General features: G+C 42.5%; 1 protein-coding gene across 1 annotated transcript in view; it reads right to left on the reverse strand.

The window, feature by feature from the left end:
- The window catches only part of ARVCF (ARVCF delta catenin family member), a gene marked incomplete at both ends in the record, with an annotated part of 159,706 nt that overhangs the window by 26,608 nt on the left and 107,704 nt on the right, over nt 1–25,394 (reverse strand). The window contains 3 exons of the mRNA XM_084271971.1: nt 12,309–12,380; nt 19,076–19,247; nt 20,478–20,595. Coding sequence (XP_084128097.1) covers nt 12,309–12,380; nt 19,076–19,247; nt 20,478–20,595 — 362 coding nt within the window. The remainder of the gene's footprint in view (nt 1–12,308; nt 12,381–19,075; nt 19,248–20,477; nt 20,596–25,394) is intronic.

Genomic DNA, 25,394 nt, shown 5'->3' on the forward strand with positions numbered 1-25,394 from the left:
CAAATTTTAAGTGTTTCGGGGAAGCTGGGATCGAGATACAGAGAAAACTGACAATGTGGGTTAACTGCAACAGGTTTAACCTCAGCACTGCTTTCAGCAAGCAGATACACAGGATTCTGAGGGGACCTGCTTGTTAGGATTTAAGTATTAAGCAAAAACTCGCAGAACTGCCCAAATCTAAGTCAGATGTGCCTTTACCAAGTCTTAAGTTTTAGACACTACCACTAACCTGAAGGGAAGTTCTATCTGGGAAGCAGCGCTGGTGTAATTGAATAAATGGGATTAGGTCTCATGCCCCTAACACCCACACTCCTCAAGAATCCTGAGCACGCTGCCGTGCAACTAACACCTCAGTCATCCTTGACATTTCTCATCACTCCTTTTGAACATCTCTAAGTTCCTTTTGTGCTCTGCAGCAACCACTAGCATGTTTTATGACTCAATGCACAAAGTATCCCCAAAAGGGAGTGGGAAACCTGCATTTCCAAGGAACGCAGACTTCAAGTTTCCTAACTGCTTGAAGGTCACTGAGGACACTCCAGTTCAGGCAGACCCTTTCTCTAGATTTTATTCTTGTCCCCTCACACTCTGAGACTTGGGAGATGCTTTTTTTGCTTACAATTTTTAAGCTCACAGCAGAACAAGATGCAATGATAAGCTCAATCTTCACAACAGATTCGCTGGTTGCAGTTTTAGAGATCTTGAAGCAAAACACCCAGACTAAACATTTTTTCTGGCTTAGTATGAAAGGGGCAAGAAGAACTGATGTTTGAAAGTTAATGTGAATCGCTACCTGGCTCGTCAGTATGTGACAGCAAGAAAGATAATGCTTTAGCAATCTGGAACCTCATCTCTGTGCCCAGCTCTGTCACCAACGTGACATGTAACTGCCACAACTCTCTTCAGCAGCCTGTGTCATTGTCATCCATCCCGTCACCCCATTTCTGTCTTGCCTATCTAGACTTGGCCTGTTCAAGCAGACTGTCACCGAGTCAGTCACATCCATTCTACTGAGGCTACTGGTAAAAAGAGAACACAAAGATACACTAAGTGTCCCCTAGGAAAGCAACACCGCATTCAGCAAAGCAAGGATGTGGCAAAGCATCCAAACCATGACTGAACTGGACATGAAGCAGAAGGATTGCTCTTTGCACATCCTCCTTCCAGATAAGCCTGAATCACAGTCTATTCTTAAAAGGACAAATAACATGTCATGCTATCACCAGCTCCCAGTTTTCCCTGTTACCACGACACAGAACATTCAAGTCTGAAACAAGCGGTCTGAGGGGCCGAAATAAAACTGCTCTCCTTGCTCCAGCACACTGATCAGCATTCACACTGATCACCTGAACATGCCCGGGTCAGCAATCAAGCTCTCAGTGGGTTCAGAGCAATGAACAGTTGGACCGACGTTGCTTTCTATGCCGAGGTAAGATTCATGCCCCCCCCCCCCAGCTGACAGGTAACTTTAAGTGTCTGCTTTACAATGTAAAATGCCTGCCTCTTGGTTCAAGGTCATTTTTCCTCAATCCACAGTTAGAGGTGTATGGCACATTAAGTCGTATCATTCCCCTGTCATGCTGGAGAAGGGGGGAGCTTTTAAGCCTGTGCAGAGCACTCAGGGTTATAGAAATAAATATGGCTTTATATAGCAGCTTTCACATTCAAGATATCTCAAAGTGGTTTACAAAGTAATGAGTCAGATAATAGGACTGCAGCAGCTGTGTAGGTAAACGCACTAGAAATTAATGCTGAGAAAACAGAAGTCTTAATTTTTTGCTTCTCTCTTTGCCTTTCTGCAAAACATGACTGCGCCTCAGCCTGACTAATGAGCATCAGTGACTGCTGCAATTTAGAATGCACACGTTATTTGACATTCCAGTTTATTTTAATTTTCAGATTAAGTCCATGATTAAAGCTCTCCATTAACTCTAATAAATATTGTTCAAGCAAAAGTAGAAAAAAATTGCTAGACACCTTACTGCATGTACCTTTCCTGTCTTGGCTGCAGTCTAAGGAAAGCCTCCTTGCTCAATGTCTAACACCTCAATTTGCAATTAGTTCAGAATCACACAACTATTTCATTTTCATTCCCTTTTCTCTCCCCCATCATTAGGTGTTACAAACACACTCTCAAAGACTGACTGACCTAGTGTTGTGAGAGCTCCACAGTCTCCTATGCTGATACCAGAGAAAGTACATATTATAAGTGAAAATATATTTGCCTTTTTAAAAAGCTGTACCTTGGGGAATAATAATAATAATAGTAATAATAATACCACCAATCATCATCATCACGCAACCTAAGATCCAACAATTAAGAAATTAAGGTGCATTTTGCATATGTTCTCCTTTCCTAGGTCCCATGGGCAAATGGGTTCTCCTTACTATCCAAATCTCCCAGCTAGATTGGAGATGTCATGGATTGAGTTGGTTTCGAAAAACCTTGTCCCTAAAAAAAACCCTAACCCAAAAAAGTGCTTTGTTTTGCAGACAGACATTTTTTGGCTGACTTCATCATCAGTTAACAAGAGAGTCACTCAGAACAACTAGGTTGAGAGTGTGGTAGGTCACTTGGGCCAGCTCCCTGCTCAAACCAAGCTCAATGCTGAATTTAGACCAAGTTATTTCTGGCTTTGTCCAGTTCGGTTCTGAAACCCTTCAATGACAGAGAACCTTTCAAAGTCTGAGGAACTGGCTCCAAATGGTTAATTATGGGGCATTTGCCAGTTTTTTTGGGACAAAATAATACCAGATGGGACAGCCAGAGTGTCCCAGACAGATGCTTTAAGATTTGAGAGATGTCTAGCATTGAGTTTTGAAAGCACCTGAGTCACGTAGGCCTCAGAGAGAGCTATCCAGATTCCTATTACCCCTAAAGGCACAGCCTTCATAGCACTCACCTGCAGCTATACCTACTTCCTTTACTGATGCAAACCCTATTTCTGGAAAGCTGGCAAGGGATTTAAATCCACTCTACACCATTTTTCTGCCTCAGCTCTTCTGAAACTTTCTCCTGTTCTCTTAACTTGTCAAGGAGCTTTGTCAGCAGAACTTTGCTGTGGTACTTTTGCGGACACTAGAGACAACTAACTTTGTGCAACAAGGTTTTTGTAATTGATTTTGATGGGAAATTTCATCTCTAAATTCAGACAGAAGCAGTTTCTTTTCGTTGCACTTCATGGTAACACTGGCTGGGCAATCAGGACAGCTTGCTGATTCACATCCCTCCTTCAAGTATCATCTCTCTCATCTCATTTTTTACACTGATGTTAAAAAGGGTGTGGGGGGAAGTTTCTGAGCTTTCATTGTTGTTTCTTAACTGAAACTGAGTAAGTGGCATGGCAGAAATCTGACATAATGCAACAGGGATGGATGGACGTATGGACAGAGTGAGTTTTTCGCTGCAGTGAGCAAGTCCCAAGACTGAGGCAGTTACAGTTCTGTGGGATAAGCATGTCCCCACCATCTCCTGCTTTATTCCTGGCAGTCTTTCTCGGCACATTCTCATTTTATAAATAGTGCTTGAGCAGCATCTGCATAATGAGCTATACTCAGTAATAACAGGCATTCTATTTCAGAGTAACAATTAGAATTGCTTGTAGAATAGAAATGCTAAATGAGACATGCAAAAACATATACACAAACCAAAGGGTGAGGAAGGAAGAGCACTCACCGTTTTAGGCAGAGACAAACAGTACAGGAAAGGCTGTCACAAGAGAAATGTAACTGGCAACTGTATAACTTGCTTTCCAACATTAACTCTTTTATCATCAGAAATGTAAGCCTAGTATAAAGGACACTAAAATCCAGTAAGTGGTTGAAGGGTTAAGGTCCTTTGGTGCTGGACAGCACACATTGCTATAACTAAGTAAATATTGTAGCTGGGCTGTAAAACTTGCCAATAGCTTGAGTTCTGTATTGGTTTCTGCATACACCTATCTATAAGGCACATCATAAATAATACAGTTAAACCTCTGCACAAAAATACACACTAAGTGCAATAGGCATAGCAAGAACACAAAGAAACTCATCGTATTACATATTTTCTAATTACTCTCTACAACACAAACTCCTCAGTCCATGCATTCAGTACCCTGTTGGGACAAGCCACTACCATCCCTATTTAACAGAAAGTGGTGCTAGCAACACTTGTGATACACAATGCTTTGCCAGAATTTTGCTGGTTTTACAAACACATCATGTACACTCCATCTGCACTGGTTCTCAGAGCAGCAGTGAAAATACCAGTAATTACTTGAGTGAAGGCAGTGGAAGTCACAGACATTTCATGAACTGAGCTCACTGTAGCCCCGGCATCTGAATGCAATTAACTTGCCTAAGGCCACTCAGCAAGTCAGTAGCAATGCTGGAACGTGAAATGAGCCTTGCTTACTTCCAGCTCTGTCTTTTGCTGAAGCTCCAGATCACTCCATCTCCTTAGTAGCTGCTGTAATTACCACGTGCTTGAGTGGAGTTCCTGCTGTTTAGTTTTGCATAGGCCACTTTATTATGCAAGTATATATAGGCTGTTCTAGTTTAAGATGTTACAACCACATGCCTAAATCTCATTTGCTGTGCATTTATAACTTTGCTGCAAATTCACACCAAGCTGGAAAGGGAATTTACCACCTGGGATTCTTGTCTTTTGAAGATACTTCTAGTTATAACAACAGATCGATATTCTTGGGTGTCAGCCTCAGGCAAGGAGGAGCTGGAAGCTGACTACTGGAGTTATTTTATAGTCCCAGGAGAGCCACAGGTGAAAGGACCTAAAGATGGAGAGGAAAATCTTGTCTCCAACTGTTTTTTCCCCTCCACACACTGAGGAAGGATGAACATTCAAGAACTAAGAAAAGGATAAAGAGGAATAGTGGTGGATGTTCATTTGCCATTCCCAGGACAACCAAAGTACCTTAGAGGTGAATCAGATTTTTCTCATTCAGAAGGGTTTGAAACAATTCAGAACGAAACCTCAAGGAAATCTCAAAGGTGCATAACCTAAAATTGAAAGAGACTTTCACATTAGGAAGTGTCTATATTGGAGGTGGGGAGCTGTTAGTGACATTTAACTACCACAGTTAAAACTTCTCCAGTTTACAGTAGTTATATATCCTCCATGTAGTACAACTCTTCAGTTCCCAACTCAAATCTTCCTGACACACAAGTCAATCTCAACCAGGCAACTTATAGGACAGCCTGGTCAAAAAACCTTGTGCTTCCCCTGACTACAGCTGCAGGAGGCTTTGCTGTTCCATGGATGCCATTTCACCTCTCCCAGGAATCTAGCCTGTCTCATCTGTAAATACAGTTTTTGCTTGGATGTCCCTGTGGTTGAAGCAAGGGCAGCACAAGGCAGAGCTGCAATGTCAAGGCACTCCCAGAACTGAGAGTAACGATGCAACAAACACGGTACCAATTACCACATCGCAAAGCCAAAACTATTCTTCGCATTCCTGGGCAGATATGTAACACCAGAGGAAGAGCTGGTCCTGTAACCATCTCAAATTCCTCTCATATGATTTGGTGGAACAACTGAACCCCATAGTGAGTCTCAGCAGCACCAGTGCACGCAGTTCCTGGGTAGGGCTTCAGTCATAGTGTTACTAGAAAAATATCTGGTTTCCCATTGTCTCCAAAGAAAGAATGCTGTCAGACAGAATTGCAGTAACATAAAAAAAGATTTAGGAGCAGGATTCAGAAAGGTCATGCACATTTGAGAAAAGCAAGGGTGAACTGTGAGAGTCCTTGCTGATATTTGAATATTCTTGCAAAAATGGCTACTTTGAATATACAGCATTAAATGTCTACACAAATGCAAGTGACCATAGCCACCAACAATGACAGAAGAACCTCAGATAAGGAAGACACACATCTTTAACCTCAAGACAATGCTGGTCCTAAGACAACATGTACATATGTCAGCAGATAACACATGCATCTGATGGCTGACAAACACTGCCATAGCTAGCTAACTACGGAACTACAAACATCACTCAGGTTACCTGTATGTCAAGAGAGAGCTAAAAGGGTGTATGCCGTGGTTTTGCCCCAGTGTAGTACCTGAAGAGAATCATATTTGGCCTAGAAATGAATAGTGATATAGAACAAGTAGACCATAAGAAAACCTTGGACACTCAGTTATGTTCAGTGATGTAACTTAGCTCTCTCTACAAAGGTTGCTGACTCCCACACAACAGAGCACTTTGCCTTATTAAAGCCAGATTCTAACAATATAATGCAATAGAAAAGCATAATTGTGCCCTTTCCATGTTTGCCAAAGTCCTGCTTCTGCAGCATCCACCAGGATAAAAGCTCAGAAGATTTCGTCTAGCTGCTGCTGTTTAATGTACTGCACAGCAATCTCTCACCATGGGCACCTGTGGGTGGGGGACACTGTCTGGGGAAGATCTGGTGCTGGAACTGCTCAGCTAGCTCAATGCCTCCCAACCAAGGAGGGACCAAGACAAAAGTTAAGGAAAAACACCATCTCCACCATCAGTTCACAGAGAACTTGTGTTGTTTGTAACCTCTATAAAAAAACCCAAACAAACTGTGTAAAGAGCAACACAGGATCCTACCAGAACAACTTTCTGGTTTAAGGAACTTTTATCAAGTTAGCTATTGGTTACAAAATTTTACACTCCATTTAAAATCCATGCTAAGTGAGCAGCCATTAAAGCTCTCCATATCGGACTCATGCACACATCATTACATCACAGGTACCACAGTGCTAGAACTCAACACGCTACAACTCAAAAGGTTTAGGACAGTCTTCTTGAAATGAAAATAATCACTGTTCTATAATGCTTGCTATTAGTTCAAACTGCTCGAGTTGCCACGTTAAGAAGCAGCAGCAGCTATTTCAGACTCCATCCCTTCATTGGAAGGCAACAGGTTAGGTCAGAAAACAAGGCAAAGATCTAAAATAGCACCCCTAAACCTCCAATTTTCAAACCCTTCAGTTTCAGTCCTGAACATACAATTTATATTCTATATAATCAAATTTAACAGATCCCTGAAGATCACAAATAAAAGCTTCCACCTGTAAGGCACAGCTCAGCAGGCCAGAAAGCAATCCACTGCTGTGTTTCACACCACCTTTGAACAAAGAAGTGGCTGAAGAGAAGAACTGAAGAAGGCTATGTCAACAAAAGCAAACTATTCCAGAACAATTAGCAGCCAGCTACAGGAAGAGTTTGTACACAAGAAAGGAAAAACCCACAGAAGGCTGCTCCAAATTCCTTACAGATATTGGGAAAAAGAATGAGAATTTACAGGTACTGGGCTAGAGGAAGTTTGGTAAGGTCAGACTCCATGTGGGAATTTTCCTATTCAAGGTAATAAATTTTCTCTGACTCAAAGCATTGGAAGACAGATGAGAAATCTTTCACTGCTTTGTAAATTATGAAAAACACACGGGACTAAAATGAACACTCTACTTAGTAAAGCAACAGAAATAAGAGATACTTAATAATTCTGATAGGAATTCTCAATAACATGCCTGGAATACTTAAAAGACATTAATACAAGAACTTGCTACTTGCTCTCACAGAGAAGACCTTGCCAGTCCCTGTATTTCCACTAGCAGGCACAGGAGGGGTGTGGATGGTACCATTAATCAATCAGTTCTACTCACTTATTCACAATACGACAATCAAAATTAATGATTGAAGGGAGCTGGAAAGGGCAGGTGAGTGCTTGAGTCAACTTGTAAAGATTTTAAGAAAGCAAATTAAAATGGCAGTGAAATGAGAACAGCAGCTAATCTTAATTACAAACCTAAAGTCAGTGAAGTTCCTTTCTCCCAACACTACATGTTGCCTTTAGCTGAAGACAAATTGCCAGCATTTTTGTAATCTACTAAGTTAAAGTCATTACCCTGACAGTGCCAGGAAGTCTCATTTCCTGGAGCAGTAACACAAAGATTTATAAGTGAATTTAAACACTCACCTTCTGAAATAGAAAATCTATCATCAGCATCAGGCTATGAGGAAAGTGACTGATCCTTTCAGATATTGAAGAAAGAAGAAATCCACCTGCTGACAAGCTCACCCAACATCTCAGTCCCTACCTACACAGGCTGCTGACCAGGGTAAGTCTACATGCTAAAATGAGCTTTCAAATAAATCCAGCTTTTTTCTCGACTCCCTCCTAAAACTTATGTTCCCATTAAAATGGAAGTATGCTTAAATAATCAAAAAAGATAAATTAATAACCATTTTAATAATGGATTTAAAGAAGAGACTGAGTTAGGTCATCCACCAGGCTGAAGTATACCTGCACATCTCCTTATTGCTGAAAGTTTTCCACTGCCTAATGAGATAAACTGAAACCATGGCTGAACTTCAACACCCACAACACCTTAGAGCATCTACTTTTATGTCATCAGATATGTAGGTGATATATGTGCATGTAAACAAAAAGCTGCAAGATTTGCTTAAGCCAGAGAGCAGAGAGGTTTGGATTTAATTAGGCAGAACCTGCCCATCCCATATAAAAAGCTGGTTTGCTCTTCTGAGCTTTCCCTCACCCCCATGTTCTAGCACTGATGAACAGAGGCAGACAATCCAACACCTTCACATCAGGAGGATTAAATGTTACAACCTTTATAACATCTTCAGAGGGCTGACACATATCAATGCTGATTCTTTTCAGAAAGCCTTATCGCAGGCTGCCATCTGAGACATCGCTTTCTGCTGTGCAGGTATGATTAATCCTGATCTCCTCCCCAAATGCACAAGCCCCCTGACACTGCCCCCTGCTCAGAAACAAGGCCTCTACGGACAAAGCCAAGGGACTGTGCTATCCTATGGATTTAGTGTGCACACTGGAGACCTCAGCAGTTGCACTGCGGTAGTGTGGAAGGGAACACGCTGCTGAGGAGACAGCCAATGCCACTACCAGTGACCTACTTTAAACTGGGGAAGGGATTTCAGCAAGATTTCCTCCCCCCTGTCCCTCAGAGGAGCAGGAATTTTTGAAAGTACTAAATTTAGCAGGGTCCTGAGGACAGCATTCATAATTTGTCAGCACTGTCCCCTTCTCGTACGGCTCTATGCGAGCTCCTATCGCTACCCAAAAAATTTATCCCCTCTCTCTCCAACTGTCAGAAAAAAATACTCTCCTTGCAACAAAGAGGAAACAAGCTTCTCTTCCACAATCTTTCCTCACGAGGACAGCAGGACTCTGGACACTGCCAGAGCCTATATATTTATTTTTTAATATCAGATGAGACAGCACTGAAAGCACTGCAAATTCTCCCATCTGACATTATCTAGTTTACCACAGATAACAACCCTGAACTGGAAGCTTTCCCCTGCCAGAATGCCGAGCACATAAAATTATTAAAGGCTCAGAAATGGTTCCAGGGCTGCTCAAATGCTGGGCTGCAGAGAAATCTGATTTCCTTTAAGAAAAAAAAGCAGCGCAATCAGAAGAAAAGGAGCCTCCAGTTCATCACTTTGGGAAAATAAAAGGATTGCTTTCTTCATTCCTCTCCAGAGCAAACAAATTCCAGAGAAACAAAAACAACCAACAACCAAATAGCATTTAGACCAGGTAGTGAACTCAAGACCCATTGGGCTGTTCAGGGTATGACTGAGCTCTCAAGCTGTCCTGAACACAGACCGAGAAACCCTCTGCCTCACGCAGTGACCGTAACCCACCCCCACTCCCCAAGCCTACAAAAGCTTCTGGGTTTATGACCTTTGGCTACAGGACAGGCTGAGATTTCTGTAATTAAAGTAATTTGGAGACCAAACGGAGTTCCCAGAGATGACAGAATATCGGTGCAAACTGCCTCACTGCTTTTAACTTGTGGTTTTTGAAGTGATCATAAGGACACTCTCAGTTAAACTCAGTGATCATACCGAAAAGTATTTCATAGGAAAATAACGATGTCAAGTTCTTGAAACCTCATTTAGACACCCCAGATAAGCCAACCTTGGACACTGGCTGTAAGATTACAGGAAACTTGACAAACATTGGGATGTGGTGGTGCTAACTACCACAATGCTCATTTGCTGCATCGCGTGAACAAATCTTATTACTGCAGTTTCATTTGCCCACAAAGATTCTAGCTGAAAACTCACTTTAATATAGCTTTAATAATACATGAAAGAGATTAATCTATAATTGTTGATTTTTGAAAGAGCACTTCATTGTGTCAGTCAAACCGAGTGCTTTTGATCATTAAAACTTGCATGATTTTTCAATCTTGGTAACGAGTTCTGCTTCAGCTGAGAGCTGATCTCATCAGAGCCAATTATACTCTGTGGCACAGATCTGACCAGAGCTTTTAAGGGTTTTAAAACTACAATTTGATTTTTCTTATCTTAGAGAACAATTTAAAGTCCTCGGAATCTTGTTAGACCCTTTAATATCGAGGAACTCCCAAGTAAACTAGATGCTTAGCAGGAAGCTACTAGTAAAGAAGTGAACAAAAATGTATCACTGTATTTTTTACTCTTAGGACATAAATGGTTTCCCCATGCCTTCTCCCACGTCAAAGGGCTTCTTTAAAAATACTGTTAGGGATTAATCCCCTGACTTCATCGAGCACGAGATATGCAGAGTGCAATCTATTACTTAGATTAAATGGGAGTATCTTGAAATTATCAAACAAAACCTCTTGAAGAGTGTGTGATTTCTAGCAATTGAATATGATAATGGGCTACGTAAGCACAGACAGACACAGCTCCCATCAGATAGGGCACAGCACTTCTACCCTTCGCAGAGCCACATGGAAGATTTTTATCTTAAAGTTATGCAAAATCCATTTCTTTACAGAAATCCTTTATTCCCATCTTGCCCCTTTGGTGACACCTACATTCCAGTCACATTCAGAAAGGAGTGGAAGTGCTGAAGCATTTTACATTCCCTTCTTTTTTTTCATCCCTAAAACATCTACTTGCTCTGCCGGGTAACCATGCCCAGCCCTGTACTGGTGACATTAACATGAAGGTTGGTTAGGAGAAGTTTCCTGCAGCGCTCTGAACAGGCACTGCACCTAAGACATACCATCACTACCTTGTGCAATAATGCACCAAATGAAAATTAGCATTTACACATTAGTCTGGCAACTGCACATGCTGCAAAGGGAGTCTGTAACTAGATTAGATCCATCCATACATTATGATTAGGCTGCATATCCTAATCTGAGCTACAGTGTCCATGAACATGGTGAGAGTGCAGCACTTCACACATGTAATTAACACTCTGTGGCTGACCATCAGCACATCCCTAAGGATGTTAGATATGGCCTCTGTTGCTGCCCTCAGTTAACAGAAAGAAAACTGAAGCACAAATGAGTTGATTCAAGCAAGGTCACTAAAGCAGCATCATTCAGGTACCCTAGGTCAGAGCACCTCCCCAATGAGTCACACTGGCTCTGTATACTCTCTGAAACTGCACAAGTGATACAGGAAGAGGTTAAGATTTTCCTTCTGAAGAACACTCAGGTAGTTCAGGGTGTGCAGGACCACTGAGGTGAGGGTGCTGTAGAGTTCTTCCTGCAAAGGCTGGGCTGGCAGGGTGGCACGGCAGCAGTTGCCATGACGATGACTGAATCTTTGCAATGACACTGCACACACTTCAAGCGAAAACCTGTGCAAGTCTCAAACCACCGACCAGTGCTGGAAGAAGTCTGATGAAATCCCAAATCATCTCCTAATTTCCAATTAAAAAAAAAAAAAAGGAGTAGCACGCACACAGGAAGGGAACACAGACTGTTTGTGATGGATTTCACCTCTGGCACAGCTGAAATACAAAAGCACAATGCAGAGTATTTCGGTGAACCTCTCCATTTTGGAAAACTACAAGTACACCTCAGTACAGACAGGGAGGAACACTGTATTCAGGAGAAGACTGGCTAGAAGTAAAGACAAAAAACCCTGAACTCCTTCCCTGCCACCACTCTCCAATGCATTCGAACACTGAAGATGATGTAGGGATAAGGACACTCACCTAGAGCATTCCCCATCTCCCTACATGCACATCTAGTGCAGGTGATTTGCACATGGCGTTGTAAAGGAACAGAGCATGCACTTGCCCCCTACAGAGTTACAATCCAAACACCAAATCCAATGGGCTTCTACAAGATTCCACCTATTCAGCAGCTTTATCTACAAGCTGGTCATACCCAGCATTGAATACTAGATACCAACAAGCACTGACACATCTATTATTTCAATTAACTGAATACAAAAGGAAGCGATCAGCCCAACACGCTCATGTCTCAAGCTGCTTTAAGAGCCTTCAGCTCCCAGGCTACTTGTCATTTCCAAAAGCACAAACATTAGCATTACCTTTTGCTGCTTCAGACCGCTTAGGCAAATCAAGTGTATCAAAATTCCTGTCCAAATCTCCATTCTTCTTTCCTGTGCAAAAAAAAAAGAAAGAAAAAAAGACAAGAGATGGAAAAGATTGTTGGCATACTGACAGGTAAGTTCCTGTCACGTGCATCTAGAAGATGATAGAAGATATAGGCTCAGAATACAAATCACAGACTGCTACCCACATTTGTAGGTATCTGACTTGCAATCCAGCTGCATAGCTGTGGTTTTAGCATGAACAACTGGGGGACAAAAATCCATGCTGCTTTCAGGTTGATCCACAAACATGCTTAACACCAGAGTTTCAGTGGGTCTTAAAGAGTGCTTAAAATCTCAGAAAACTGTGCCATTTCCCTTCTCCACAAAGCTATGCCCCTCCCTCAAAAGCCCAGTATTTACTTATTTTCACAGAGCAATTTTGATGTGAAGCTGAGCTGAAGCAAGAATTGAGCAGCTGAACAAAAAACAAGGGGCTTGCTGCTCTGCAGCCTCTGTTTCCATCGCGATTATCGGGCAGGAAGGTCTTGATTTAATATATTGTACAGCCAGCCAGCCAACAACTTAACCTTGAAACGCCCCCTTCAATCAATAAAGTGCCATTTCGGCTATTTATTAGAAACTAATGGAAATAATTCCATACTTCTGCTAAGAGACAGTTTCAAAGCATTAAATCAGCTTTAATTTAAACAATCCTTCACAGAAAGCAGAACAAAGCCTGGACTTGAATTTTAAGTTAGGTTGGGAATCCAAGGTTATGTAAACAGCTGGGAAGGGAAGGGTTAACTTTCATCCCTTCTTCTCTCTCCAAGGAGACACGCTGCCTTGGGTGAGCTGACATGGATGCTGTGGGATAAGCAGGCACCTTGCCATCAGAGAAGTACTGACAGCAGAGAGAGAGATTTGGAAGGGGGCACAGAAATCTGCACAGCTTCTGAGGACAGCAGAGTACGATTTAGCTTTCTCCAATTCTTTTTTTTTGGGGGGAAATCAAGTTATTTAGTCCCTCTCCCTCAAAAGCAGGGAAGGCAGGTGTGATAGGATGAATTCAGACCACCACAAATTACACTGCTGGAGGTGGCTTCTGAACAGGGACTCTACCAGTGAAGCTTTACAGGAAGGGCTGGAAGCTCCACCAGTCAGGATGCTTAGAAGCAAGCGGGAAAATGGTCCTTGAAAATCAAATGTGGAGATTAGTCTGGCTCCTGACTGAGAATAGGTCACGAAATGGGAAAGGCCAATCCCTGCCCTGTTACAGCAGAGACAGTTCCTGTGCACAAGAACTCAATCTGCCATTCTACCTTTCCTCTTGACAAAAGGATAAACATATCCACTACTGTATAGAGCAGAAATGGAGCTTTTAAATACCAAGATGAATATTTAGAAGTAACATCAAGAGGGGAAAAAGCCCCCTCAGGGTAGTGTTCCATCCCTTCCCTTTCTCTGAAAATACCACACACTTTTGTTTTGAAATGCCAACACAGAATGCCAGACAACTCTAACTGCTGTGCGAAACAAAACATGCACCTAGAAGTTCTGTTCATCTGAAGTCATTTGCTTAATTAAAGGATGAAAAAGCCCATCTGAGCTGCCAAAAGGCCATGCAGCCAGGTCCCATGCCAGTCCTTTGAAAGTTGTCTTTTTCAAAGGAAGGGATGGGAATTAGCTGTACTTTGCAGCCCTCCATGAAGTTTTTGCTCCATAAAAGAACAAGAAACACGTTGCTTGGGGAACCAAATACCAGAAACAAAAAATGCTGTGCATCACCAAAGGACACTGCATTTCACAGTGGCAGCTGAACCCGGGTCCTGGCTGCAGAGTCTTGTTGACACTTAAGAGCACTGACAGGAAAAAGCAGGACAGAGGGAGGCAGAAAAAAACCCCACAGACATTGAATGAAGAAAGTCAGTGTTTAGGAAAGATTACAGACTTAAGGCAGCCCAATAAATGTGACTCCACCTTATCTACAAGTAGGACAAACTGTTTTTTCACATGACCCCAAATTTCATGTCTCCTGCATTAGCTAGATTAAACTTCAGAACACTGACTTCGTGAGCCAGGCCCTACTCAACACAACTACTCCTTTCAGAAGCACTCTCTGTAATTTAGAAGTTGGGGTTTGGTACTTCCATTACCCCTGCAGAACTGAGATGGCACAGTAGGAGTTCCCTTCTTTCTAGGGCAACCTTTCAGTAAGCAGTATGTATTTGTGCACAGCGTTTTGAGGAAGAGATTGTCCAGGAGAACAGTGTTGGTGCTACATCGTCTGAGCTGGCAATGCAGAAGCAGCTGCCTGTTTACTAAACCATTTTTCATTAAGACAGCACCACTCCTCCTGTGCTCTGTGATCTTCAGTCACGGTCTCTCCATTTCTGGGCTGACTGCAAGTACTGGCCATCTTCTATGAAGCTTTGCTCGTGTCTCTCCGAGACACTAATATACCTCGCAGGCAAACCCAAGTCTGCTCAAACCAGAAGCTGCCAGCTGTTTACAAATGGAAGCAGTTCAGAACAGAGAGCTCTGACCAAGGGGATTTCAAGCAAATTACTTTGCTTAATCAAATTGAGCAATGGCCAGTTCCAGAAATACCTGAGGCACCTACATTTTCCAGGGCTTTCCTATAAAGGGAAGTTGACCAAGCTGTAAAAAGTCTTGAAAAGAAATCCATCTAGAAGGAAAAAAGGGAACTCTGTGGCCCAGCTGGTATTTTGCCCATTTAATTTTCACAGGACCCACAAATACTGGTTTGGAGTTTCTAAACAGGTAACCAAATTTAGGAAGTTCAAGAGCCTCCCAATTACCAATCTCTCAGCCATCCTCTGGCCTGAGTGACAGCATAACAAAACCAGCTTCACTGCCAGCTTCTGCAGCTCTGGGCACCCCCTCTGCCCCCGAAGCCTGTCAGTAATGTCAGTGCACAGGGATGCTGAAAGGATCACACCAGAAGCAGAAAAGAAGGTTAAGAAGACATTGGTTTTATACACATCAGTTTTTGCCCTTCTGTGCATCTCCCTGCTCCCCAAGTTTTCCAGCCCGAGGGATGCCAGGGAAAAGATGATGCCGTTGCATCAGAAGTGTGGCTCCAAACCTTGCCAAGAGACAGACAGCTCTGAACATGCCTGCTGACAGGTCTGTTTTATGAGACCTGGCTGTAGGAACTGGCACAGCACTCTGGTTTGGGAAAACTGCCTGACATGAGACTTGCTTGTGCAAGATGCAATTTACAGTCTCTGAAACAGGGGGATTAAAATTCCTCCCCTCTCTCCCCTACTACTTTTCATTATGTAAGAAACAACCAGAACACGACCTTCAGCATTTTCAATCTGTCAGAAGCTCAGTATGGACTCTGAGGTGTGCCCCAGTGTTATTAACCACTAATGTTGTTGTTGATCTCCTCAAATGTTATTTTGCTTTACCGGATAATCAAAATGATTCAGCTGGACGGTATTTGCTGAAGGATTAATTCCCAAGCACTTTCTTCCTGGCTAAAGAAAGAAGGGAGATTCTTTGTTACACCCCCCACCTCCCCTGACAGTCAGTACTGCGCCTGTCTGTGTGTCCTCTGAACCGGGCTGCCGTGCAGTGATGTAAAGCAAGGACTTGCCAGCATCCGCAGGGGCTTGCCAGTTGCAGCCTGAAATCAGTGCAGCTCAGAGCACTACTGAGCACCGTTTATTGGGTGGAGCAATTAGATTTGGGTGTTTTTTTCCCTCCCCAACATTCCTCCTTTGGCTCAGTCTTTCAGAATGCACTGATATGAAGCAAGTGTCACAAACTGAAAATGACCCTGCCTTTACCCCCCCATCAGTCTCAGTAACACTGTGAACGTCTCCAGGGCACTCACAGCCTAACAGCTCCCCAGCTGAGAAGCAAGGGAGGCAAACTTCAGCCTCAGCCTCCTGTATTCCAAACACAGTTTTACTTATTGTGCTGGAATGAGAAACTAAAGGGCACATCCCCGGAGGCATTTACCGGAGGTAGCTTCATCTAGCTAGTTTGAGCGCCAGTAATAAAGATGCAGCAGCCCAGACATGCACACCCAAGCTGACAAAATACCAGAGAACACACATCCAAGCTGCTGAGTTTTTGTGGCTCCTGCTACCCTGCCCAGCTCACCAAGCTGTGCTTCGCCATGACAGCGCTGGGGAAGCAACTTGCACACTCAGGTGTTCCCTCCAATGGGGTTATCAGCCCAGTTGCAAATCAATTCCCCTACTGCACTTAGGCCAGGACTGGGTAACACCTTGTCTTTTCTATTCTGAGTGTGGGAAGACCAAACTGAAAACACTCCCTTGACTGAAGGATTTCCATGCCTATGGAAACAAGCAGGAAGATGCACTGGGGAGCAGAGGAGAAGGTGAATGAACGAGACCTCAATCTCAGCTCTTAGCCTCGCATGGAAAAGCCAAACAAAGCATATCATGGTGATGATGAAAAGAAAGTATTGCAGAGACTCACCTTGATTGAACCACTCCTCTAATTACCAGAAAAGCAGCAAAAGAAAAACAAAAATTTACAGGAAGGAAAAAAATACAAAGGAACAGTCACAAAGAGGCAGAATTTCATAGAATAGGTTCAAAACCTGAGTAGTACAAGAACACTACAAACTTTCATCAATTAAAAACCCAAAACAAACTTTCTCCCTTTTGTTCCTGCTGAAAATCTTGCTCTGCACAGCTTTTCTTTTTTTTCTTCCTCTTTTCATTAAATGAAAAGGTGCTCACAGAACTGAGGGGACAGAAGGGTAACTACCCCTTTGCAAAGGGGTTTGAAATGCTATGATCAATGACCATGGAATAAACTAAACTAAACATGAAAACACTGCGAAACTAAGTGGACAAGAGAAGGAGAGACATGATATATTTTAAAGTCGTAAACTAAGAAAATTGTGTCAGGTACAGACCAGGTATTCATAAAAATTTAACAGTGAGAAGAGGAAGCTTCTCTCTAAAATTTTAAAGGCATATTTATATGAATTTTAATTTTTATTTTTAAACACAACAGTTGCCTGTTCCTCCCTATCCTGCTGATCTACATACCGCCAGCTGCAAGGTCAGCATTATTACCAGTTGATTTCCCTCTAGAGAACAGCACACTTTAAAAAGAGCACTGCAAAAAGGAGGAAATAAATATTAAAATATAGTTTAGAAGTTGTCATTTCCTGCTGAACACACGGGGCCAAACCCAAGCTGTCACTGAGCGCCTGCACTGCTCCCTAAAATCTGCAGGTTCAGCCTCAGCGTCGGATGATTGAGACCAATTTGTCCAAGAAGCCACTATCAGAAGCTTTGGCTGATAAACAGATAATACTGGGCTGTACAGCCACAGAAGGTGGGGGTGTGGGTATATATATTATATATAGGTTGGCCCCAGAGGAAAGAGGCCGACACTCCACAAAGTACAGTTGCCTGGGCACGCTCTCTTTTTGCTGTCACCAAGAGGACGATGACGGCTCTCAATCAGCACATTCCCTTCCACCCACAGAGCACGCTTACAGCTCTTACATCTAAAATGCTTTCTCTGACTGAGCTGCTCTCCAGCAGCAAAAAACCAGGGACCACAAGTGGCAGGGAACAGGCTCAAGTCAGCATACGTTCAAGGTTTCCAAGGGATATCGCGCTGAAGTTTTAGTCATTCACTGTGAGAACAGGTGGGCCAGGCAGGTAAAACACTACTGTCAGTCCTTCCTCCAGCCACTAAAAGATTCCCATCATTTTTTTAGTTTTATTGCTTGAAAACACAGTTTAAATCTAGCTGGTGACAGACTAGTCTGCAAAAGCAAGTTTCACACTGCAATGACCTCCCAACACGTGGAAACACAGAACAATTTAACAATGTGTACAGGTCAGGTCAAAAGAGGGAGAACGTGCAGCACACAGTCCGTCAAGTTCAAACAATTCTGTACTGTCTCTTCAGGACCAAAACCTTCCCTAGACCAGGCTATAAATAGTAAGCCAGGATGTGAGCACACATGAATGAGGAAAATGGAGCATAGTCAAAAAACAGAGTTAATTATCTCTGAATTCAGTCTAGAATAGTCATTTCTCTAAACAACAAAGAAAACGATATAATTTGAGTGTCTTTTTCTAAAGGGAAGATGGAAGAGGGGGTTACTGAGCCTATTAATCCTCTCTTGTAACAAAACTCATTTGCAATACTCATGCCCCAGAGGAGAGAACAGGTCTAAAAGTGACTGACAATTAAAAGCTACAAAATTATGTTTGCAATTTAAATTACTGAAAGAGCGACAGAACTGGGAGGCTGTATGTTGTGTCTGTCAGTGGAAGGTAGGCTTTCAGTTTGTTTTCAAATGGGAGAGACTGGAGGCCTGGAAGATGTACAGGCAGGACTACCATGCACAGGGATGAACGTGTGCTGGCCTGGCTGCTGGAGGCCGTGACACATGCTCTACAGCCAAGCAGATTGACAGATGCAAGAACACGTCAGCGCAGAGGACAGGCCAAGCATGTCCACCTTTGTCCAACAGTGGAGTGTCATCTGTCAGCATGCACCACTCCTGTGTAAAGCCAAACAGAACTATAGCAACTGCGGAACAAAGTCTTGGATGCGCGTTGGCGATACAGCAAGGGAGATGAACGAACACATGCCACAGCACTGCAGACACACACCTCCACACACTGCATCACTAAACCAGTGCAATGGACGTGCTTGCAAGAGCAGGCTTACACAGCAAAATTTACCCCCAAATCCATTTCCAGTTCTGAGCTCTCTGCAACACGTACCTTTAGCTTTTTTTCCACCAAAACAACCAGCATCGTCTTTCTTCTTCTTCTGAGAGCCTCCTGTGTTTGTGGTCTGACTGGCATCTGATTCCTGGTACTTATCTGCTCCAGGGACCTCTTTGTGGACATGATAGGAAAGGTTCCGCATGATGCACACGCAGTTCTCCACAGACTGTTATGGAGAAATTTATGTTATTATAAGTATTGTACCCTTTTATTTGCAAACCATTATATTATACAGTAGAGGATTTCGGGGAATTTAAAAATAGCCGACCTGCCTCAGGAAAAGAGTGTAGCTTTCAAGGAATATTTAGTCAAGATCCCTTAAATTAAGGTTTGTTCTTGTTCTAAAACCAATTTCATTCTTCCGAAAGTGAAGCGCTGCATAAATAGCACCCATTCAAAATGAAAACTCTCTAATCAAAAATACCACCTGATCTCACATACAGAATACAATTCACCAAAGGATCAAACATGCAGCAGAAAAAGATCATATAAGGATCTTACTTTAATACAAGCCTCTCTCTCACTCTTCCAACCTTTACAATCCCCAAGGGGCCCATTTTATTAAATATTCCCTGGGTCAAAACCTGGGCCTTGTGAAGATTTCAATGAGAACACATGTTGTCCTGTAGTAATAACTAATCCATAGCACATCGGGTGGTTACAAAATCCACTTCCAAAATTATCTGATTAAGTGACAGGGCTTTAGAATTCCCTTGTATAGTCCATCACATGTTGAGACTCAAAAAGTATAAAATAACAATGCTTTACAGGCCTTACTGGTGGGATAAAGCAATAGTATGCTCTTTCTTTTTTAAACAGGTTAAGCTTATGGTGTCTCTTATGCACGTAAATATGCTTTTAAGCACCACAGGATGAGATGATGATAAAACCAGATTAATCAAAATCTGCAGCTAAAAAAAAAAAAGGCACAATGAAAGTGCTGCAGGTCTGAAGAAATATCTTAATTTCTAAGCACCAGTCTTCAGAGATGGTGCTGAATAAAATCTTTAGAATGGGAGCTGACTCTTTTGCTGGCATTGTGCAAAGCACAACACAATGGGACTCACTTCTGGTTTGAAGACTGCACTTATAAACACATGTAATTCCGAACAGCAGCAATAATGCCACTGACGCTAATGAAGGACCATTCTCCCCACCCTTCATAACCACTTGCCTCTGCTCGCCTCATCAGCCACACAAGGTACCATAGCAGCATCATGCTGACACCCCATCAGTACTACTGTGGATATCATGTCAGAGATGAGAGGAAGATAATGACTTAATTTTCTGAGGCAAGCATAATCCTATTCTGAGGCTGGTAAACAGAAGTCAGATCGCAGTGCAACACTGCGACCTAAATTAATGGAAACACACATTCATTTTTAATGAAGTTCACCTTATTGTCTGTATCCTTCTTGCCAACTGCAGACTGTAGAGCATGAAGGAGGGCATCCACCAAACCATCACACTCTCTGAGTCTTCTGCGCGCTTCTGCTCCATCTGAACTTACATTCCTAACAGGAGAGATTGAAAAGAAAACTTAGCCCTCTAACCATCACCATGATACTGTCATCACCTGAAGAGATCCACAAATCACAGAACTGCTCAGCAGTATTCCTGGCCACAGAAATTCAAAAATGAAAATGATTAAAACCAGGTGTGCAACAGGCTGTATTTTATTTAATCGATCTGGACATAAGATTGTTTTTCACTTCCTGTGGTTCCCCATCCACTCCGAATAAGTCGGGATGGGAGTCACCATATACAGTTGCCATCTCCTTGACTGCTCTGCATTTCTCCCAAACCAGTCCGTATCCCCAGCTTCCTGACTGGGAGTTACTTCCACCCAGTTGAAATCCCACGTGTTGACATTAAAGCCCACCCTTCACACTGTGTACAGTCATGCACAGAATGTAAAAGACGACAGTCACTATGTTTATATGGCTTTACATTTCTCCAGACACTGCTCTGGGGAAGGGCATGGGTAGATGTGAGGCAGACCAGTGAATGGCTACTTGGAGTTGTTAAAGTTGTAGAAATTGTCAGAAGGGAGCTATGAACTGAGCCTCACTTGCCCTCTACATACTAAAGCTCCAGCCTTGCGTGAGCATCAACCTGCTGTTGTCCAAGAAATAAGTAAAAGTCAAGGCAGCTTTCCAAAACCTGCCTTTTCTGCTTATCTTTTTTTTTTTCTCTTTTTTGGGGGGGGGGGGAATGGAGTGACAAAACAATTCTTAATAGCGTCTGCTGGCAAAACCTGTATGGGAAGTTCTCTCAGAGCTGAAATGTGTGAACTTTGACAACACCAGAGCCAACATTTCAGCTTTCACGGTCTTTGAATTCCACAAACCTGTGTAAGGTTAGCTCTCAAAAGCTCAGAACACAATCATTACCTTCTGCTGTCAGGACCATGCAGCCAGTTTTTCTTTTTAACTAACATGTGGCACTGCCAATCTCCAAGTAATGAACAAAATAATCGTGGTCCCCTCCCATGTCCCTCATCACCCAGGCAGGCTGGTGTGTTAATTGGATGACTAGGAAAACCCCCACATTTTCTCAGAAACCTCTCAAAATCTGAAGACAATTGTCAGCTGGTTGCTGTAACTGCACATTAACTTTCAATTAAGAACACAAATGAAATGCACAGATAAACAAATCCTTTCCTGAAACCCTATCACAGCCTCACCTCTAACAACACCTGGTACAGGGCAGGTAAATTGGATATTGAAATAAGATTCCACAGGATATGTGGAAAGGAGAATTCTACATGTTGTTTTTCTATCTCCAGTTGTACTAATCATTTTGTATTAAAAGCCCAAATGTGAATTTTAATGTAAAGCATTTATGAAACTGAAATTAGAATTCAAATTCTCTGGGAAACCTTTCAGTAGCTGTAACAACAAACAATAGCAGCTCCGCCTCCAAGCACATCTATTAAAGTGGAACATTACTTAAGCTCAAGGGTGACAGAAATGCACTAAAAATGGTCTTTTCTGGAGTTGTGCATCACATTCCTTATTCCCTCGTTAACTTTTAGAAATAGAGAGCTACAATACATAAGGAACACTTGTGGACTTCAAAACGTAAGTAAATGAGAATTGGCAAAAAATCAAATCCTTCACACCGTTCTTACCCCATGAACCATTCATAAGAGATTTTTCTATGGTCCATTTGTGCTACCACACCTGTAGCACATTTGTTTTCCTGCTTTGGTTATCAGCAGCACCACACCCTTTCTTAATTCTCAATCTGTATGAGGATTAATACTAAGGTAGGCACCAAGAAGGTTATAACTGAAAAAGATACTATAAAAGTGCATCAGTAAGAGCTGGTATGTTGGTATTGCTTGCTGTATGTTCAAATATAGAAAAATTTACTGAAAATTAAGAAAAAATTCCCACTTATATCACACATAAATAAGCATGAAACCTCTGCAGGATCAAATTAATAGCTAATTAATGCTATGAATAAGTTATCCAGACATCAAGCTTTGCAGTTTTAATGTCGTAACTAACTCATCAGAAAAGGTATCTTAGGAGCATCTGATGCAGAAACATCTGCTCTATAAATACTCGACACTCTTGGGATTCTGCTAGTTATCTCTCCTTGGGTGAAGAGATTCCTGCCTCTGACGGGATTTACCCAACATGGAACAACAAAACCCATTTCCTTGTCTGCAATTATAAGCCAGACCTTCTGAAATGCTCAGCTCAAGTCTGGGCAACACAGACCTCAAAGACTATGTCCAGATTGGCAGCTGCTTCCCAGATTCTGGTCTTTCTGCTGCTCCAACACTGCAAAAGGCAGTGAAGAGCTCTCAATTCCCAAGGGAATATCTGCATTTCAGATACATGGCCAAGTATGCCAAACATCCCTATGGACTAAGCAAAGGCAGACACGATGAAGACAGTATCCTTTGAGTAAGCTGTCACTTGGCAGTCCCAGGAGAACTACTCCCAGGGTTGGATTCCATGATCCAGAGAAACCTTCAAAACCCCAGAGAACCCAGGAAAATGCCAGGCTGCATTTCTGCCCCGGTGTGGTATGACTCTTTGAAAAACACCAGCTGGTAGTCATCTGTCAGATTCACATCTTGGGTCTTCAGGAGGGACTGTAGCATGGAGGCAAAAGTGGAGAAGAGGGCTAATGCTACTACTGGTCATAAAAAAAGGAGGGAAACTACACCCTTATGTCACACTCCACTGACCAGAGGCAGGAAAAATCTCTTCCAATTTCACATCTGCACTGGAGCTGTTCTTGAGGCATCTTACAGATTGGTTACATTTATGGGATGAAAGATGTAACTAAATCACGTTCCAAAGGAAACTTTCAAAGAGAGGTTTCTGAACACTCTGAAGACTGATTAAAATCAACAAAGGGGTGACAAATTCCAGCAGACATTAACAGGGGATTGTTAGTCATCTTACACAGGGTGACACTCCAGAGCAGGAACACAAAGCCTTCATAAGGCAGAAGCCTCTTGAAACTCATGCAGCAGATCAGCATGCAACTCATGGCAATCAGACCAGGATGAAGTGGAAAGCTTTGCTTTTCACCAGACTTTTCTACACATCAGACAAGCATTGCTTTAGATCAGATGACAATTAATTCTTCAGTGGATGGAGTGTTTGATACAAAACACCAATTAGAAAAGGAAGCCCGAGGCCTAGCTGAGGTGCTTGCTCACTCCAGTTACTTTGGAGCCAGGCTGCCATGCAATGACTGGAATGGCTCAAAGATGCTGGAATTACACACATTATCTCAGCGATTTGCTTGCTGGGACAGTCTTAGTATCAAGAACCTCTCTAGATAAAGTCAAAGATACTTTCTTCTTAACTCTGCAGGGCTTCTGAGACCGTGGTTATAAGCAAAATCCTGTTACAAATGAACATAAAGTTGACTGCCTGTCAAAATGGATGGGAATGGGGAGGAGGAACTACCTGAACTACTTCTTACACAGAACAGTGACAAGTGATACCTGCCCTTCATCTCTGGTGTTCTGTGCAGCCCGCTTGCCTCATCTCTTCACCCCTGGAGAGGCCTCTGCTGCTCTTCCTGACCTTCTCTGCTTTTCACTACTGTTCCAAGAGTCCATTAAATTTAAAATCTATTTCACAAACAACAGTAACTTTCTCACATCACAAGGCAAAGGGTAGTAGAAAGCTTCACTGCGTGTTTGCCATAAATCTATTCAACACACTCAAAAGAGCAATTCTAGGATTAAGATGTGGAATTCCTGTCCATGTTACTCAAAGTACACAGGAAGGAAACAAACTGTATGACTGATTTTATGTAAAATAGTAAAGCACAAATGTGATTTCAGAGATTTGAAATCCCCCTGCTTTAACTGGAAACGCAACCTGGATGCTTCCTCAAATTCTTTGAGTCCAGACTGTCGACAGGACTAGTGAAAGAGGATTTGTAAGGATGTTCAAATATATGCTTTCCCTGAGAAAACAAAACAGAGGAGCACTAAGTAAATGTTAAATAAAAGCAAATATCTACCAGCATAGAAACACATCAGGCTAGGAATCCAGTCCAGTGGTATTAAAGACTTCAGAAAATGGCGGGGAACGTGTTGAGAAATCTGTTCATGCTTTAGATAAGGTTATCATTATCACCAAATAGTCGTCTTAATGATATGCAAGCCTGAACATAACATTTGCATCTGCAGAACAGAGTTGGTATTCATCACCTCTAGATAGGTGAGCTATTACTACTATGTGCCACACAGCAAAATTATCCTCAAGAGTAAAGTTTTAAAAGTAATTAAATGCATGGCACTTAATTTGCACTATTTCCATGCAAACCGTGTAGCAATGCCCCCACTGAGCTCTCCCTCACCATCTGAAAGATGGAGTGGAGACGTGGAGAGCATTTGTTTGGGGTTTTTTTAAATGATAAATAGAAAATACAGGCATCAGACACACACATTTTTTCTCTGAACATTAAAACTAGTATTTTCAAGATCATTGCTGTGTCTGCCACCTGGCTGGAAACAGCCATCAGTTGTTATCCAACAGTGCTGCAGATGAAGCTAAAAGCCAGAGGTTTGAGTATCGCTGCACACTTACCATCCTGCTTCTGTTCAGCAGGTGTAAAAGCCACTTTGTTTAGAGACCCAGCTGGGGACGAAAACATCAGGTTGGGGACTTCGGTTTTTATATAGATAGAAAGCTGAACTGCAGATTTTTAATGTATCCTCATTCCTAGCAACATTTCCACTTTCCCCTGGATGAGAGCTGAGGCTTAGACAGCGACGGGTTTCAGCAGCCGCTTTGTGTACACTGCAGGGCCTCAGAGTGCCCAAACC

This window comes from Gallinula chloropus, assembly GCF_964237585.1.
Source record: "Gallinula chloropus genome assembly, chromosome: 17".
Taxonomy (NCBI): domain Eukaryota; kingdom Metazoa; phylum Chordata; class Aves; order Gruiformes; family Rallidae; genus Gallinula; species Gallinula chloropus.